This window comes from Haliaeetus albicilla, chromosome Z (genome assembly GCF_947461875.1).
Source record: "Haliaeetus albicilla chromosome Z, bHalAlb1.1, whole genome shotgun sequence".
In the NCBI taxonomy this organism is placed as follows: Eukaryota; Metazoa; Chordata; class Aves; order Accipitriformes; family Accipitridae; genus Haliaeetus; species Haliaeetus albicilla.
In genome coordinates this window covers 11,605,429-11,623,451 of record NC_091516.1, presented here as the reverse complement: position 1 = coordinate 11,623,451, position 18,023 = coordinate 11,605,429, and the positions used below count along the sequence as shown (strand labels likewise).

The 18,023-nt window shown below is 48.0% G+C and overlaps 1 protein-coding gene across 1 annotated transcript; it reads left to right on the top strand.

The window, feature by feature from the left end:
• Nucleotides 1–11,157: 11,157 nt before the first annotated feature.
• On the top strand, nt 11,158–17,482 carry CD180 (CD180 molecule). Its single transcript, XM_009913351.2, has 3 exons — nt 11,158–11,895; nt 14,725–14,891; nt 15,571–17,482. The coding sequence occupies exons 1-3, from the start codon at nt 11,806–11,808 to the stop codon at nt 17,294–17,296; spliced, it is 1,983 nt and encodes a 660-aa protein (XP_009911653.2). The 5' UTR covers nt 11,158–11,805; the 3' UTR covers nt 17,297–17,482.
• The last annotated feature ends 541 nt before the right edge of the window (nt 17,483–18,023 follow it).

Here is an 18,023-nt window from a genome sequence, read left to right as displayed (position 1 = left end):
CCATAAGGACCTATGGACACTTTGCCACCCCCAAGAATTACACCCCTGAACACCCACAGGCAATCCCATATTGCATGTTTTCTTGTCCGATTTCAAATGCCCATTTGTATTTGGACATGCACATGGCAAGTCTACGCACCCACACAGACACTCGCGTGTGCAAACCTGAGCCAGATAGGCCAGCATGTCAACTGTACACACACGAGGTGCGCGGTAACTACATGCAAGGCATGCACAAGTAGACACACATTTTAATGAAAATTAGGCCTTTAAAGCTATGCTTAAATAAGCCATATTAGAGGATTTTAATAACTCCATCAGAGGACGAGTGGGGTAGTGGCAACAGATTGGCCCAGGCAGAATCACTTCAAAGAAGGTCATGCTGGTAGGCTGGAGAGGGGAAGAAAGATGAGCAAACTTCAGCCAGAGGAACCACAGCAAGGTGCTTCTCAGCAGCAGAGCCAGCTGATGGCTGCCTACTCCTTGAGGCCTCCCGGCTGCACCCCTCAGGTGCTGGAGAATGGTTGTCAGATTAAAGAAACTGAAGTTATGCTGATGCTGTCTCTGTCCTGGTCTCGAAAAGCAAGAGACAGACAGTGCTTGCTAAGTACCTGTGTGTCGACAGCGTGTCAGAGGTTTCAGTCTTCCCCAAGAGTGCCTGCAAAGAGGACAACCCTCTGCTTGGGAGCTCACAAGAGGTTTTTATATTTCCTCCAAAGGTCCCTCCACTGTAAAGTGTGGGCTTAGGGGCAGGGAAGGAGGGATATTAAAGCACACTGGCCAAAAAAAAAAAAAAAAAAAACCCAACAGAAAAACAACCGCCAAACACATTTATGCTCCAGTCTTTGCAAATTAAGATTTCACACGGGAATTTGGACAGGTGCAGTGTTACCAGATCTGGCAAGGGCAGCCCCCTGCCCTATATAGCTGACCCTTATTTATCTTGCTGTGGTTTCGACTTAGCTAGGTCCCACAGCAGCGAGGATTTCAGACTCTGTCTAGCTGAGAAGTGGCAGCCGGCTCTCTGCTGTGGCAGGCACAGGGAGGAACCAGCCCCCAGCACTGGGCACTTGCTCGGGAGGGAAACCTCTGCCCACTGGCTCCGTGGGTGGCCATGTGCTCAGGGGCTGGCACGTGTTGCCAGCGATGCCTCGTCACGGAGATACCGCTTATGTCCTGTGTGCAAACAGGGAGCACCAGCTTCTCGTGACAATGCTAGCACAGCCCTAAACAGCTCAAAATCCAACCAGCAAGCAAGAGGTTTTCAGGATACCCTCTTTTCAAGCATTACAAATATTGCATATAAACCTGGCCCTAATTTTGACAACTCCTGTAGAAACTCCCCAGGTAAAAGCCTGTCCCTGAGCTGCTGCTGTTTGTAGGGACTGCAGTGGGAAAGCGTGCCTGAACAACAGGGACAGGAGGATCTGGCTCCGTGGGCATGATCCAGTCAAAGGCCAGGTCATGCCATGGATTTTGCAGACATACCTCACGGAACAACAACATTTGCACAATTGTTTGTCTGCAGTGTGACTCAATGGGAAATGGGGCTGATGGGGGCGAAGTGGAGAGGGAACGAGTGGGTGCTGCAGCAGGGAGCAGGCAGTGTGTGGGAACAGACAAAACTAGATTAAAAAGGACAGAAATGCTGCACGAGGGGGTCATCCCAGCTCGGCAAAGGCAGGTAGCTGCACCAGTGGGCTGAGGTGTGCAGACCAGGGCTGTGGGCAAGGGCCGGTGGGCATTGAAGGGCCACCTCCCCAGGTACATGCAGGGTGGCCCCCAGGGACACGGGGCATTGGAGGTTTCCTTAGCCATGGCAAAATAAGCCCTCTTGGAGAGGTGAGGCTGGATGCACCCCCAGGAGCAATTTTTGCAAGGAGCCTTTTGATAATGCAGCCTGGCAAAAGGTGCATTGAGGTCCAGCGGTTTCTGTTGGGGTTTTTTTTGGATGATGATTTTTCATAAAAGCCTACCCACTTCAGAAATACAGTCATGGAAATAAAATAAAACATGCCGTAGCATACTGTTCTCAGGGGGCTGCTGTCAAAGCCATGTTAGAATAGCTCCATCTCGTGGAACTCAGCTGCAGAAGTGGGGGCAAACGACGAACCGGGAGAAAAGCCGTAGGAAAATGTTGGCAACTTGCTCCTTGGCTCTGCGTGCCAGCAGTGGCTTTGGTTCCCATCTGCAGGGGTTTTGCTAGTCCCGTCCCTCACTGAGTTCCACTCCGAGCTGCAGGTTTGAAAAGAAATGAAAAATGTCTTTGTGCAAAGCCAACAGAAATGGTATATTTTAACTGACTTCTGACCTATAACTATAATATTTGCATGGTTACTGTATGATCATGCTCAGAGCTCATGGGAAGGTCTGCGGCTGTGTGGTGGCTTCAAGCTCTGCCACACAGAGCTCCACTTCAGAACATCTTCCAAACAGACTCCTTCTCCCTCCATCACTCCCTACCTCCATCAGTTAATTTACAGCTGCATCTGCACCTTGCTCAGCATTTCTTTCTTGTCTCTGTCATCTAGTTTCCCCTTCTTGTTCTGCAGCTTGTTCCAGGAGTGTCTGTACCCCTGCGTGTGTACTCGTAAATCAGAGGGAACATCTGTACTGCAGAGCTCAAACACATTCCTGTCTCTAAAAAAGTTTCCAGTTTAGATAAGCAACCCTTTCAATCATGAATATGAAGCAAGTACACAGCATTAAATCAAGGAGATTACGTTTTAAAATAATAATTACTCCCTCTTTCCTAATGTACTGTTGGATTTATTCTCCTGTTTATCCAGACTCTGAGTTTTACCCTTTCATAACAGAGGTTATCTTTCAAGTCTATTTAATCCATGTCCTGGGGGACAGGGGAGACAAGAAGTGGATTTCAGCATCAGGAATATGTCCTTTTGGTTTTGCACTGTTACAACCACTTACCATCATCTAAGAAAATAAAAAATCTTTCAGACTTAAGAGGTCTGACAAACATCCCGTCAACTGCATAAGACATCAACAAGCCACCAGCGTAGATCACTGAACACAGATGCAACAATCTCCTTGGGTGAAACTGCACTCACCTGTAAGGTGCACAAACACATAAATAATGCTGAGAAGATTAATTACCCCTTGGACTTCAGGGGAGCTCTGCATTGCCTTGCCATGCTCAGGATATCCCAGACTGCCTTAGCAAACAGTGCCCACTCACCACATGGGCACAAGAGCTGGAGCTCACTGCCAGGAGATGCCAGCAGAAAGGCACAGCAGCGTGCACTGCAGAGAACCCATACCGCTGGCCGTGATGAGGTCCGGGCTGACGGCAGTCTAGAAATGGGACCTAGGAAAGAAAGGCCATGGAAAGTCCTGTTGAATGAAAATCTAGACACAGTCATGGTTAAAGGAAGGCTCCCCAGAGTAACTGGCCAGGTTTTCCTCTGGCAGTGGGTAACCCACTAAATCCACTACAAACTCCAGCTCCTTCCCCTCCCCTCTGGCCTTTTCTCTCCGGGCAAGAACCTCTCTGAGCCCTTGTTTGCTCCAAAATGCCGGGCATGACTCCTCCACACCAGATAACACAGGATTTGGCCCAGTAGCAAACCATATGTGGCTTTTCGTGCTGCTTAGGCAGCTGAAAACCAGAAGAAAGAAGTGGTATAACAAAATAAAAGGATAATATGGGAGGTGAACTTTGGGAATCTCCTCTGGATCACAAGAATTTCACTTTCCGCCATTGTTCATCCCACCGCCTTCCTCCAAAGAGTTATTTCCACTCATGTAAAAAAAGACCATTTATACAGTACCACTGGCCCTCCTAGCCAGTGTCATTTAATCAGGCCAGGCAAACCCTGGCCAGGGCAGGCTTACTGCTCACAAACAGCAGCATATTGAAAAACACTGTTATTTCTGTCACACTAGCACAACTTCAGGAAGTGCCTCTTTGTTTATTAAAATGTAGGGCCAGTGCCCAGCCGCTTGAGTTTCTTTAAGACCCACTCTTCTGTGATCTAAGGAAAATAGACATCCCGTGGTGTGCTGCAGCTGAGATGCATGTCTCTGCCCCCAGGTAGCACAGCTCGGATCGGCACGGCAGCGTGACAAACTACAATTCACGCACCTGCTGGGAACACTTCTTTAAACATGGTTTTGTCTCCACGAGCTGGAGATGACGACCCCGACCAACAGCTGCCAGAGCCAAATGGGCAGCGAAGCAACGCAGCGGAGGGCACGGGGGCTGCAGCACCAACAGCCTGCGGATGCTGCGGAGGATGTTACGCAGAGGAAAGGGTCAGTTGTTCTGAACAGTCAACAGCAAAACAAGCAATGAGTTAAATTAGAGCAAGGAAAATATAGCTACACCAAGAGGAAGAAGCCTATAATTGACGGCAAGAGTGTGATTAGGCAATGGGCCCCGGTGCCAGAGGAAGCCTGACTATCAGCCAACACCACCCCAGAGAGACTTCGTCGTCATCGCCTGCAGGAGGATGGACCCCAGCCACGGGAACGAGCTGCATGACCCATTGCTGGCTCCCTTCCTTTTGGGCTAGGGAGATTAGCCATGCCAGGCCTTCCCTGCTATGGGCCGAATAGTGGGGTGGTTGTTCAGCTGCTCCCAGCCACCCCAGGAGAGCACAGACCGCTGGGGTATGGTCTTTTGAGCATTTCACTGCTTTTTTTAAATCTATTGCAAAAAGGAAGACAAGGCTATTGCTTGCTTATGGCTTTATTATGAAAGCAAATGATATTCTGGAGGGGTGGCAATATGCACAGAATTAACACCAAGCCAAGCCACAGTGTGAAGCTCTGATGTGCTTTCTCTGACGGCAATGAAACCTTGCCAAAGACTGAGTTGCTGAGTGAAACACTTTCAAAAGACTAATCACCAACCCGCAGACAGTTACCCGTGGCAATACTGCAGGACATTTGTCCAGCGATCTTTTAGAGGGCTGAAGAGTCAACCAGCCTGTCTCTGACCTGGATCTGACAAACTCTTCAAGTCTAAACATTTGGCAAATTCTCCTTGCACATACCTTTGCAAATGGTGACTAGGTAATTGGTAGATATAAAAAAAAAACCACATGAAAGCAGATGTTAGAGCAGGTGGAATTTCTGGAGCAAGTTTCTGATGGAAGAAGCAAGCTGTGGCTCCAGGTCATTGATATCTGCCAAGGCCAGTGGGTGGAGGAGGCATGGCTCCAGCAAGGACTGCTATGGGATTGCTCTGCACACACGGGACTACTTGCCTCATTGCCACATTGTTAGTCTGGCTGAGTGGTAAGAACTTCCCATTTCAAAACCATCTGATAGAAACAGCTCATTAGCAGCACCCAACCGCAGCCTTGGCTCCAAGCAGACACACTGAGAATGAAATCTTGAATTTTAGCAGGGAGGTTGGTTTGTTCTCCCATCAGCAAACTAGCTTGGTCAAGGATTCATGCTTGGCGAGAAAGGCAAGATTGCTGCAAGGATATGGACTTCAGAGCCATGTCTCTGAAGCATGGTGAGGACAAAGAAACAAATGTTACCCTTTGGCAAAATATATTTAGGGCATTGACATATTCCTGGCTGGAGCAGCATGCATTTTACCTTGTTACCTCACACACAGTCATAACCAGCGTACGATATTAGCTGGCAGCTGCATGGATGCTCATCAGGCAAAGACCTTCAGTGCAAAATGAGCAGATAAGAATTTGTTAATATGAGGGAGAAAGAGGAAATAAACTTGAGAAGTGAATTCAAGCAGTCAAAACTGTGCAGAGACATCATTTTAGGTTCCCAAGCCATCTGCCTGAGCAAGACCTACGGTTTTTTTTCCTCGTCGTGGTGGTTTGGGGTTTCTCACCCACCCTGACCAGAGATGCAGCCTGCTGCTGCATTTCAGCACTCTCAGAAGCCCCAGGTGGAGGAGGAGAGGCGGCTCTCACCTGCCCACACACTGTCACCAGTGGCCACCCCCCACCAAAGGGCCACAGAAACCCTCTCTCAGCTGGGATGTGGCTTGGGACACTTCCAACCCACTTTGGATGCAGCTATGACACCTGGGTCATGGGTGCTCCTCACCAGCATTTCTTACTTGAAAGTGGGGGGAAGGTTTCTCTCCGCTCTTCCTGGAGCTCTATACGTGGCAATTAATGTCAGTTAGCAACAGGACTTCCTTTTAAGACACTCTTTTGTCATTTCAAATCCTCTGTGCCAAAAATTCTTTAAATAGCCTGAACACACACCGGCTCCCTTAGTTTGGCTCTTTTTCCTTATCTCTGCCTGGTTTCCTCCTATTGCAAGGTTAGTATCTGCAGCCAGCTGAAGCAAACCAAATCCAACAAAAATGCGACTCTCAGGGATCAGTCCACCCTCTCCGTGCAAGTGCTGGGAAGCTCCTTTTCTCCAAAGCCATGGCAAGCTACACCGGACAGAGACCAGCTGAGGAAAGGGGAAGCTTGAAAGGGTTTTAATTCTGAGTTTTTTGCTTGCTACTCATGTCAGACTTACAGATGCAACCAGATTTCTCTCTCATCAGGCTAAAAATCTAGTGTGCAAGACTTGCACAGCCCAGTTTGTCAGATTCTGTAATGTTCAGAGAGAGGAAGAACAGCTTGTTACTAATCATCGTAATCTGCATTTTATCTTGGCTTTGTGGTACTGATACAACCCATGGGGAGCAAGAATAGTGGGTATTTTTCTAGCTTAGCAGGGAACAGAGGCTGCCCTTCTGAGATAGGCAAAAGTCTTACAGTTATTTCACAGAGTAGCAGGGGGCTCCGGCACTGAAATCCTCAAAACACCTTCTGAATTTTTGAAAAAATCACAAGCTAGTAGAGGATAACACAACAGCAGTTATACAGAAACAGTATCTGCAGGGAGAGTATAGGAGACGTCCCCCCTTCGCAGATGAAATGTGGACATAGAAGATGTCAGTAATTAACCAGTTGCTAATTCCCACCAGCAGTTTCCTTCCCGCATAGCGCCTTTGTCCTGACTATTTTCAGTTTGTGTTTGGTAGGACTTCACACACGCCCCAGCCGTGGCCAACCCAGCTTCCTGGCCAGCAGGCAGGGCACAGGATGCAGGCGCAGGGGCCAGGAAGCCCGGCATCCCCCTGGCCTCTAGAAAGCTGCGATCATCAGCCGAAAGTTTGTTCTTCCTGCCTACTAAAAAAAATAACACCGATGCCCCCCCAAAGCCAGGGGTTCCAGGACCTGGTGCAGCAGCAGCACCCTGGCTGAGCGCCCTGGCCATCAATCCTTTTGAAAGCTGCCTCAAATAAAATCCACATGAGAACATGACATCCATGGAGAGGTGGCCAAAGGACCGCTCACTTTATTTATCTGGGATATTTCTAGATACAGTGCTCATGTCACGTCCCTGGTCACACCCTCTCTCTTTTTCAAGGGGCATCTAGGTTGCTACCTGTGCAGGTGGTTTGCGCGAGTCATGGAAATTTTGGATTGAAGCTGTGGGGTGCTTTCAGCATTAACCTTAAACATCAGTGACAGAGGACAGAAGCTGGTGGTTTGGTCCTCCACCAAGGAGCAGCGGCAAAGCCGATGAAGAATCCCTGGGGTGGGAGGATGCTGCAGCCTGGCCCCTGGCTGCCCAAAACGCACACTGGACAGGCTGGTGCCCAGCTGGGGAGTGCATCAGGGGCACAGTCCTGCAGCTTGTCTGCCTTGTGTTCCCATTACCCCTGAAGGCAGGTGAAGGGACACGGTTCACGTGCATGGAGAGTGTGGGCTGGAGAGCACATTTGGCTGCTGTCTCCTGCCCTCGTTTAGGGTTTCAGAAAGATCAATTGCAGCAGCACGAAGCAGAGTGGTTTCACATAAAGTCTTGTAAAGTCTGACATTTTTGATGGCAGCTTTTTCTCCCTGCAGGTGATTTATGCTCCTGCTGCATCACCTTGTTTTACACTTTTCCTCAGAGCGCAGCCTGAGCCTGCAGCACCTGCTGCACCACCAGCAGAGCCCACGCAGGCTTTCCTGCTGGAAAATGTGGGTTTGTGGCAGGTCAGGGCAGGTGGTCCCAGTCCTCCCCAGCTGCTGTGTCTCCTGGCGTGGCACCGTGCAGCCACAGTGGGGGAATGGGCACAGCCCAAATCCCACTGCCTCAAGGCAAATCCCGGTCCGGGTTCTTAACATCCAGCATTTAAAGCAACCATTTGGATTCATATCCCGTGTTTGTGGTAGCAAATAAAACAACAAGCAAGGAAAATCTTGTAATCCATACTTGAAGGAAATGACTGAAAATTATTTTAATCCTTTGATCCCGTATAAACAGGTATTTTGGAAGCCCTGCTGTGTTGGGTTGCCAATCCCTTCTTCTTCAGAGCTATGGAAGACCCAGAGATTGACATAATTCACTTCTTAGATAAGAGAGAATTAACACCTCATAGGAATTCTGAGGGTCCTAAAGTCATTTAATATATATACACAACTCATGGTACATTTTTTCTTTTTTTTTTTTAACGTCTTAGATTGATTCCCACTTACTCCTACAGTCATTACACATTTTTTGCAAGGCAGCCCTGGAAGAGGAGCAATTTCCCAGGTTCATCCCACCTGCAGCACCCCTCGGGAGCCAGGTTTTTTGGAGGTGCTGTGCTCAGTGCTCTGGCCGGGAGCCTTTCCCGACAGGAGGGCCAGGCTGGCGTGGGGCCACCTGGGAGGATTTGACACCAGACAGGATTTCCCCTCGACCCGACTGGCCATCTTCCTGCCTGGGTGGAGAGGCTCCTGTAGGACCCAGGATCCCACCCAGAAACGGGACCCACTTTTCTGCAGCAGGAGTGGGAACTGGCATCCCGTGATTTCAGCATCATGCCAACAGCCCACGTGATGCCCACATCCATGCCTCTTGGCTGGGCTGAGGAACACGCCAGCACTTCACTGTCGCGGTCCCCACTAGGACTGACAGCATACCGCTGGTGGTTTTTAAATGGGGGAAGGGCTACCGCCCATGGGTACACGCGGTGGAGGTGTCACTGTGTTTGGTGAGCCTCATGAGCCGTTCCTCCTGCCTAGCTCAGAAATCAGTTTAAAATGGAGAACCTGGGGGGGATGTACAGCCCTCTGCGGGGGACTTTTGATTGCAGGGCAGAGTGACTTTTTTGTGGGGTGGTATGGGGCCGGAGGGGCAGCACGGGGGGGAGTACCGTGCTTGGCCCCCAGCAGCATTCAGCATCTCACAAGCACTCAGTGACACACACTGTGGCACTAAAGCCAATTATTACCACTGGTGTTTGCATGGTCTTAAATTTCCCATGAGGAAAAGTAGAGCAGGAAGAGTTTCAACCAAGCACAGAGGAAATAAAATTATCAGCAGACAAATACTCATCAGGGGAGTCTCCCAGCAATGCCTGTGGTCTGACAGACCCCCTGAATGCCATGATGGAGAAGGATCCACCCAGCACTTCGGAACAGCAAACACCAGCATGCAAAAAAGGAGTGCTCCCTGTTAAGCATGGGAGTTGAATCAGCCTGCAACAGTCCTGGTTGCTGCAGTCGCAGAGGGGCTGCAGCCTGCCCGAGCCTAAGCCCACAGTGGGTGCCCATAGCAAAGCCCCCTGCCAGCACTGAAACCCTCTCCTGCTACCTACTGCCATAAATTCTTACCCCTCCCCATTTTGCTTTAGAAGCACAAAGAGCTAAATGAATGAGATAGGTACACGTAATGAATAATTAAGATATCTCCAATCATTAGTCATTTTTACCAAGCTCAGCAATTGCTTGTGCACATGGATGAGAAGAGGAACTTCAGTCACCCAATACAATTTCATAATGAATTCTTCATATTGTGAAATTGAGGCAGGCCCTGGAATTCATTATTTGCATCATAAAGCTTCCCATTTCCTCAAAGAACACCACCCACCCCCCCAAAAAAATCTCTGGAGTTATTTCTGCTTCGTTACATCACACATAAATTCTACAACACATAAGAATATGCTTCACTGCAGTACAGGAAGAGGCAGGATTAGCTTTGGCTGATATCCCCTCCTGATTCAGAGGACTCTTCTTACAAAACAACACATTAATCTTAAATTGGAGATTTCTGGTATGGGTGGTTTGAGGAAGAATACATGCCACCAGGGCTCGTAGCCTGCCAGAAACAAGACACGGGGTACAAGCGTGAGTCCAAGCTGCTGCATGCCAGGAAAGCACAGTGTGGACAACAGGAACACGCCAAACCTTAGCCTTTGAGCATTAGCATGGAAAATGGCAAATGAACAAGGAGCAAACATCCCAAACAAATTCCTCTGAACTTTTCGCTACCTGCTGCAGAGTGAGCAGGATTTCCAGCAAATGCAGAGCTGGCTGGGAAAGAGGAAGAGCTGTTAGTGAGATGTGGAGTGAGCTTTTCAGGTTGTCATTCAGGTAAGTTATTTGCTTCTGTATTTTGTAAATTAAGGAGGAGGAAAAACCCAACTAAATCAGACTGGTACAGAAGCATCCTAGCAGCAGACAAATACAGCAGCAGGGCACTGGTGCCGTGGCCTTTCTGTGCCCACCAGCCCCAACAGCCCACCCAAGAGATTTAGGCAAAGATGCAAAAGGGATTGAGCCCTGCACTGGATTTTAAGCTTTGCTCCTGCCACGTTGACGGCTCCCCTCTCCCCAGCTGCCTGGAGGGATGAGCACAGCACAGCTCAGGTAAAAGCCGACAGACACATCATCTCCAGCTACCAGTGCAGCCGTGGCATTCATACACTATTGCAGAGCCGAAGCTGCTGACTTCGTGCATGCCCTTGGTGCCAGAGAAGCCCATATATCTCCATCTTCACAGGTGTCAAGCTTGATACTCTCTAGATGGCATCTTGATTCCCTGAAGCTTCACTGATCAAGTCACTGGGGCTGGATCAGCTCCCTGGTTCAGCCCACCTGGCCTGTCCCCACCATGCTGGGGCACATTTGCTGAACCTAGTATGTTATCATCATGCCTTGCTCTACTAGGCGGTGAAGAAAGAGTACCACTTAAGCCTGATGAAAACAAAGTTGTCAATCTAATAACTCAGCCATTTAAGAAAGGACAAAAAAAGGCAGGTTGAGATGTCTGGCTAGAGCCAGCGCTCAGCCCCATCCCAGGCTCTGAGGACCAGACAACCCTGTCCTGCTGGCATTTGGATCCCCTTCCTGCCTGCAGCTACCGCACACATACGTGCCTATCTTAAAGATCGTTAGAAATATTATCCCTCTTCAGAAAAATGATCATTACCTGTAATCTAAATACAAGAGGAAAAGAGTTCATTTTCAGACTGAACTATTGCTTTTCAGCTTTACTGTTTCTATTGAGAAGCATGTTTCAGCATTGTAATCCTTTTTGCAGCAATATAGGCATAGGGTCTGTGCCTATATTTCAGTTGTTTCATAAGTTCTTGTGACTTTTGTAAGTGATGTATCAAATTTTGTTCAACTCAAACTTCCCCTTGCATTAAATTCCCGTTTGGTGGGACGCTGCAGTCTCATCTGCCCTTTTCTTGCTCTACCTCCTATTTCACGCTGAACTACCCTGTACTTAGCGGAGGCATTTCACTCTATACGAGCATCAAGACCAATTTCCCTCAGTTTCCATTTTTAAAAAATCTGTTCTGCCACAGAAAAGTATCAGTGCACAGTAATTTGACTATTTAAAGCAGGGAAGTTCCTCTTTCACTTTGAAACTACTGTTTTTCTCACATTGAGCCTGAGAGGTCCAGCAAGCATTTCTTTTCCTCCTGACCTGCTTTCTAGCCGACTCGCCCAGTTTGTCTGAGCCTTGCTGCTCAGTCTCGCTTTCATTAAGGGAAGATAGCAGAAGATCATCCATTTTAGCAGCCCACCTCTCACCGTGATGGCCTGTGGTTTATACCTTTTGCTTTTCACAGCACTCGCCTGTGTTATTTGTGAAGCGTCCAGCACTGCAGAGACAATGTGCATGGAGGTGAGTGACAGCCGCCAGTCCCTCTCGAGACACGGGACCTGCGTATGGTCTCTGGTGAATACTTGCCTGCTGACACCTGACTCTTTTCAGTTCCCAAGGGGCTTCTCTCAGGGGGACCTGAAGGCCTGTTATTAGAGAAGTAAGGCAGGTGTCTTGAGATGTGCTTAGCAACATCAGTCACTGTCCCTCCTCCTCCTCACACCCACGCATGTGTGCACCCTCACACTCTCTCCTACCGCTGCTGGGGACTTCAGGATCCTGTCAAACCAGCACTGCACTTCACCTCCCAGAGAGCTCAAAGGACAAGAAAGTTTCACAGGAGTGTTTAGTAGATATCGAAGCTAGACAGAAGACAGATAAAAGGATTTTGCCTCTTGTGCTGCACTCTCCATACAGGAATCTTGTACATAGTGGTGGGATGATGGTGTCTCTATTTGCCATTTGGTTGTTGTGCAGTAATACATGAGGGTTTTTCCAGAGGCAGGAGAAAAGGCTGACCCATAAGATTTCTCTTTTCTCTCTTTTCTTTTTCCCTTTTCTTCTCTCTTCTTCTTTTCTTTTCTGGAGACAAGGAAAAAAAAGGCAAGGATTTTGATTCAGGGAAGAAGCACCATGGAAACCCAGCTCTACGCAGCGCACATTTGGAGCCAATAGCAAATTCCTTACTGAATTAAATGTACAAATCCCTGAGCAGCCAGAGCTGTACAGCGGGATCCCCCAGGGGATGGTTTCTCCTTGGCTCCCTGTGAGAGCCACTCCATGTCCCTAAGTGTATAGAGAGAGCTTACTTACTGTTTTATTTCAATGGTAAAACAGGCATTGTTCTCATTTATAGTGACAGCTAAATATTTTTTTATCTGTCTAAACCACATGCCACAGCAGCCAGCTCCACAGGTTCTTCTTTGCTTATCAGTACTGAAAGCATCAGCTTTTCTAAGTCTGTATTTTGCCTTTTCTATAGTTACTGGCACTGTATTATTTTGGTGCTTCTAGGCTGGACCTGAGTCCCCGTGCTACAGCCACACGTTGTCACAGCAGGTAATGGGCTGGATTCCAGTCCCCCGGGTCGTGCCGAGTGCCCACCCGTGGGGGGCTGAGCTGTGGGCAGCACTGGCTCAGCCCTCCCTGCTGCTGCCACCCCCGGTGCCATCCACATGGCGCTGAGCTCCAGCCGGGAGCCCGGGGAGCAGGGCAGCGGAGGAGCCAGGCTTCCCACCCACGCAGGGCATTTTGCTGCAACAGTCCCTTTCCACTTCTCTCTCCCGGCTCCACCATGCTGCTGCCCGCCTCCCTCTGCCCCTGCCCACCGGGCTGCACTGCCTGCAGCCGCGTGGGGCTGTGGCACTCCCCGGCACACACCGGTTGCCGGATTTGTGCTTAAAGGAAAGGAAGAAAGCGTTCACCGTACCCAGCTTGCGGCTTGCAGCAAATACTGCTCTTCTTCCCCCTCCAGCGAGGCTACCGAGTGCCATCACTGCCCACCTGCCTCTCCTAAGCCACAGACAGGCAGAGACATGGTTTGGTCTAAAATACTCACAGTCCCACATGAACAGAAAGACCTGAACCCCATGCACTGTTCCCCAGGGTCCACGCACATGCCCCTCAACAAAGCCCCGGTGGGCCACACGTTTCCGCCCCACAGGGCGCACACGTGCACCGTCCCCAGCTCATTGTGGATGCCAGCCTCCGGTACATTTCTCTCCCGACAACCCGCTGCCACCTGTGCTTGCTTTCTTCTGGCTAGTAGGATAGCTTTGAATCCAACTAAACCAGTCAGATCGGCCAACTGTGCGACACGTGCATTTACCTCCCTGCAAGCAGAACGTCTCCAAGCTTCCTGGCAGGATATTGCCAAAGCTGCCGCTCCCACGTGGCCCCGGGGACCAGGCTGGGACCGTGACCATCCGGGACAGGCTGTCCCCTTGCCCTTTGGGAGCAGGAATGGGCAAGGGGGAGGCTGACACTGTGCTGGCTGTGCCCACGCTTCCCATTGCGGCTTGGCAGCTGGGACAAGTGCGATGCTCTGAGCATTGCCACCACCTGGAGCAGCACAGCAGGCTATTTCAGGGCAGCACTTCCCTGTGTGCCATGGTCCCAGGCTCTGGCTGACTTTCATGCAATCACGAGGCAAAGGCAGGCCAGGCACATTTAATGAATTTCCCTGGTATCCACAGAGTAGACTTCTCTATATAAGAAATCGATTTATTTTCAGTTAAACTGAAAAGCCTTCATAGAAATTGTAAAGACTCGGCATATCAGATATAATATCTATCTAGTCTGAGCTAAGGCTTCCCGCCATCCTCTCACTGCAGTGTGTAACTCCAGTTCAGATCCAATTAATTTGGACATGTTCGTCCTAGAAACACTCCCAGACCTACTCTTTTTAACCTCCTCTCTGCAAGGTTTTTTTAAGACTTCTTTTAGAATAAGCTTTGTTACAAGACTCAGGAAATTCAGAATTTAAAACTACCTTGTGGGGATTCTTTCTTAGGGATTAATAGTTCATCTGGAAGAGTAAACAATCCTCATATGTGCTAACCTTGATAAGTACTACAGATGAGACATGCTTCAAATTAGTACAAGAGAGATTCAAGGCATTTGTTTAAAAAACACACTCCACAAACCCCCAAGACTGTGCATTGCAAGTCTGCACTGAGGCTTCTTAGGGTTCTGGCTGCTGCTTTTTTAAATAATTGGAAATTCTGTTTGGTTTTGGTTTGTTGGTTGGTTTTTGGTTGGGTTTTGTTGTTGTTGTTGAAGAGCCATAGTTTCCTCCTATTTATATTTGCAGTACATACTTCTTGCAGTTTCACTATGTATTTTCCACAGATTACAGTAAATAAAAGCTATAGCTGTGAAGGTTTAGGACTGAGGGAGGTTCCTGAAAAACTACCTGTCACAACAGAAATCCTGGACTTCAGCTTCAACATGCTCCTTTCCCTCCAGAATTCAACCTTCTCTGAGTTGAAGTCTCTCCTCTACTTGGACTTAACAAGGTATGGAAGGAGCATCCTCCCTTCTGCACATCACATTGGTGAAAGCCCCTGTCCCTGTCGGAGGCTTACTGGATCACACCACAGCAGCATCTCCCTGCCGTCACAGGGAAACCACCACTAGCACTTGCAGACAGGTGGTGAAGTGTTTTGCTAAGCAGAGGTTGATCCTCTTGGGCAGTATCTAGGCTTCTTCTCTGATGACAATCATTTGCAAGACAGTGGGTGAAATATGCATTTTCCAGATACTACTGCTGCTAAGACAGTAGTGACAGCAAAGTCACTAGAGCAATTTTTTAATTCACTTTTCTATAAAGATATTGTTCCTAAAACCTAAAGAAAGACAGGTTTTGTCCTTGGAAATGCCCAAGTTTTTCTATAGAAAAAGAGATTTTCATTTTATTAAGCTGGACACTGAAAACCTCATGTCTCCCTGACTTCCACAAATGCCTCCTCATACCCATCATTTCAGGCCAGGTTTTTCTTCTCACCAGGATCCTGTATTTAACTGTGAACTTACAAGTACCAGGCAAGTGTTACTGGAAAAGACAGACACTTTTATCCTGGTGAAGGCAACTGATCATTAGTTTTTACCGATATGAAATGCAGTTTGTGTTATCACGTATATCAGGAGAGTTTTGTGAGACAGGTCACTGATGCTGGTTTCTGTTGCTTTCTGAAGGTGTCAGATCAACTGGGTGTATGACGGTGCTTTTCACAGCAACAGGCAACTGAAGACAATTGTGCTGACTGGAAACCTGCTCTTGTTTCTGTCTGACACAGCATTTGCTGGCCCAAGGTCCCTGAAGCAGCTTGACTTAACACAGACAGGAATAACCAGTATATCCTTTATTCCAATGACAAATCTGCACAGCTTGGATACCCTCATCTTGGGCAGCAACCACATCTCTTCACTGCAGCTTCCTCCCAACTTTCCCACTCAAAACCTCAAATACCTTGACTTTCAAATGAACAACATAAGAGCAGTCACAGCAGAAGATGTCCATGTTCTGCAGAAGACCAGCAATATAACTCTCATCTTTAAAGGCAATAACTTTATATACATTGAACCTGGAGCTTTGCAGTCTCATTTCTACAGTTTGGACTTCGGGGGCTGCACTGACATCCCCGGGGTCCTGACAGGGATACGGAACTCCACAGCTCAGGTTCTTTGGCTGGGAACATTTCACGGTGTAGAAAAGGAGCCCTACATAAGCCCGAATGTTTTACAAGGCCTCTGTAATACCTCTGTCAAGGACCTCTATCTGCAGCTACGGCACTTCAGAAACCTAAATGCTGACACGTTTCAGTGCTTGACCAGGCTCCGAAAGCTGGACCTAACTCAAACCCACATCAGCGTGTTGCCCCCTGGCATTAGTGGCATGAGCTCGCTAGTGGAGTTAGTTCTAAACGCGAACTCCTTTGAGCATCTCTGCAACATCAGCTCTGCTGCCTTCCCCTCCCTCACCCACCTCCACATCAAGGGCAACTTGCAGGTCCTGCAGCTGGGCTCTGGCTGTTTGCAGAAGCTAGCAAAGCTTCAACATCTTGATTTAAGTAAGAATCATATTGAAAGCTTTGACTGCTGTAATGAAGCGCTGAGCGGTTTGAGCAGTCTTCAGTACCTGAATCTGAGCTATAACACAAAGCTCCACCTCCAAGACGTGCTTATTAAGGACAGTCCTAACCTGGAGCTGCTGGACCTAGCTTCCACTCCTCTTCACATCAATGCTTCACAGGGTCCTTTCCGAAATTTGCATCTCTTGCAAGTACTGAATCTTTCCTCCTCCCACATTAATACTAGCATGCAGCATCTCTTTCAAGGCCTGGAAAATCTCATGCTCTTGGACCTTAGTCAAAATAACTTTGAGTCGGGGATCATGCCAAAGGACAAACTGTTCCAGCAGCTATCCAATTTAGAGGTGCTAATTTTATCATCCTGTGAACTGACAGCAGTAGGTGGCAAAGCATTTCACAGCCTCAGGAAGTTACGGCATGTTGATCTGAGCCACAACAAACTTATTGCATTCAGCACAGATGCATTTTCAAACCTCAAGAGCATCTATCTCAATTGTGCCCACAACAGGATCCGTATTGTACCACGTGACAAGCTAGCGTCCCTAGCTGGCCAATGCAGAATCAATTTAAGTTATAACCCTCTGGACTGCACCTGCTCCAATATTGGCTTAATCACCTGGTACAAGCAGAATCTGGATAAAATTGAAGACTCTGAAGGAACAAGATGCTCTGAACCCAAATCGCTAGCTGGGGCTCAGCTGGCCACCATCTCGCTCTCCTGTGGGATCAACACAGCAGGAATCATTGCGGTTGTCCTGGCTATTTTATCCTGTGGTGCCATCTTCATTTGGGGTGCTCGCTATTTCAAGCGAAATTACCAGCAAATATAAGTTTATGATGGAGATACAGAAAACATGTACAGCAATTTTATTAAGATGAAAGACAACTTACTGTATTTGTTTGTGACCTGTATTTTCTTAACTTTTGTAATACCCTTTCCATTTGTATTATAACTTTCAGAAAAATAAAGAAAAAATTTGAGAACTGGAAAAATAAACTATGACCTGAGCCTTAAACACGAATAACTTGTCTTACAGAGAAATCCTGCTTCAACTCAACATTAGCCCTGGTGTCCCAGCTATTACAGCTAATGTACCTGTAAAGGGAAGATCCAAGGGCCAAAATGCAAACCTTGTTCTCTTAAAAAAAAAAAAAAAAAAAAAAAGGCAGCAAACCACCGCCATGACCATCACTCCCAACAACAAAAAAAAAACCCAAACCAACCAAACCCCCACCCTCTATCAAATGCCTTTGAAAAACAATGTCATTTAAGAGCTGGCAGTGGTGTACTCTGCTCCACTAAAAAGAAAAAAAACTTTCTGTGAAGAACAGATACAACATTCATAGTCACTCAAGACCAACTCCTGCAGGACTGACAGAAACAGTCTGTATCATTTCTCCAGTTTCTTTAAAATATTTTTTGATCCTTAGGAAGTTTCTGGCCATTGAACCTCTATCTGTCCATCTGTCACCCCAGGGCAGGCCCTGTTCCTGTACTATTTACTAGACTCCATAGTAAGCAAGGACCAGCAACAATTTCAGCTTTAACCATAAAAC

What these genes read in the sequence shown, in the direction of transcription:
- CD180 (XM_009913351.2), top strand. Translation starts at nt 11,806, where the DNA reads ATGGCCTGTGGTTTATACCTTTTGCTTTTCACAGCACTCGCCTGTGTT. An exon ending in CAGAGACAATGTGCATGGAG is followed by an intron (nt 11,896 to 14,724) that starts GTGAGTGACAGC and finishes TATTTTCCACAG; the next exon opens with ATTACAGTAAATAAAAGCTA. An exon ending in CTCTACTTGGACTTAACAAG is followed by an intron (nt 14,892 to 15,570) that starts GTATGGAAGGAG and finishes TGCTTTCTGAAG; the next exon opens with GTGTCAGATCAACTGGGTGT.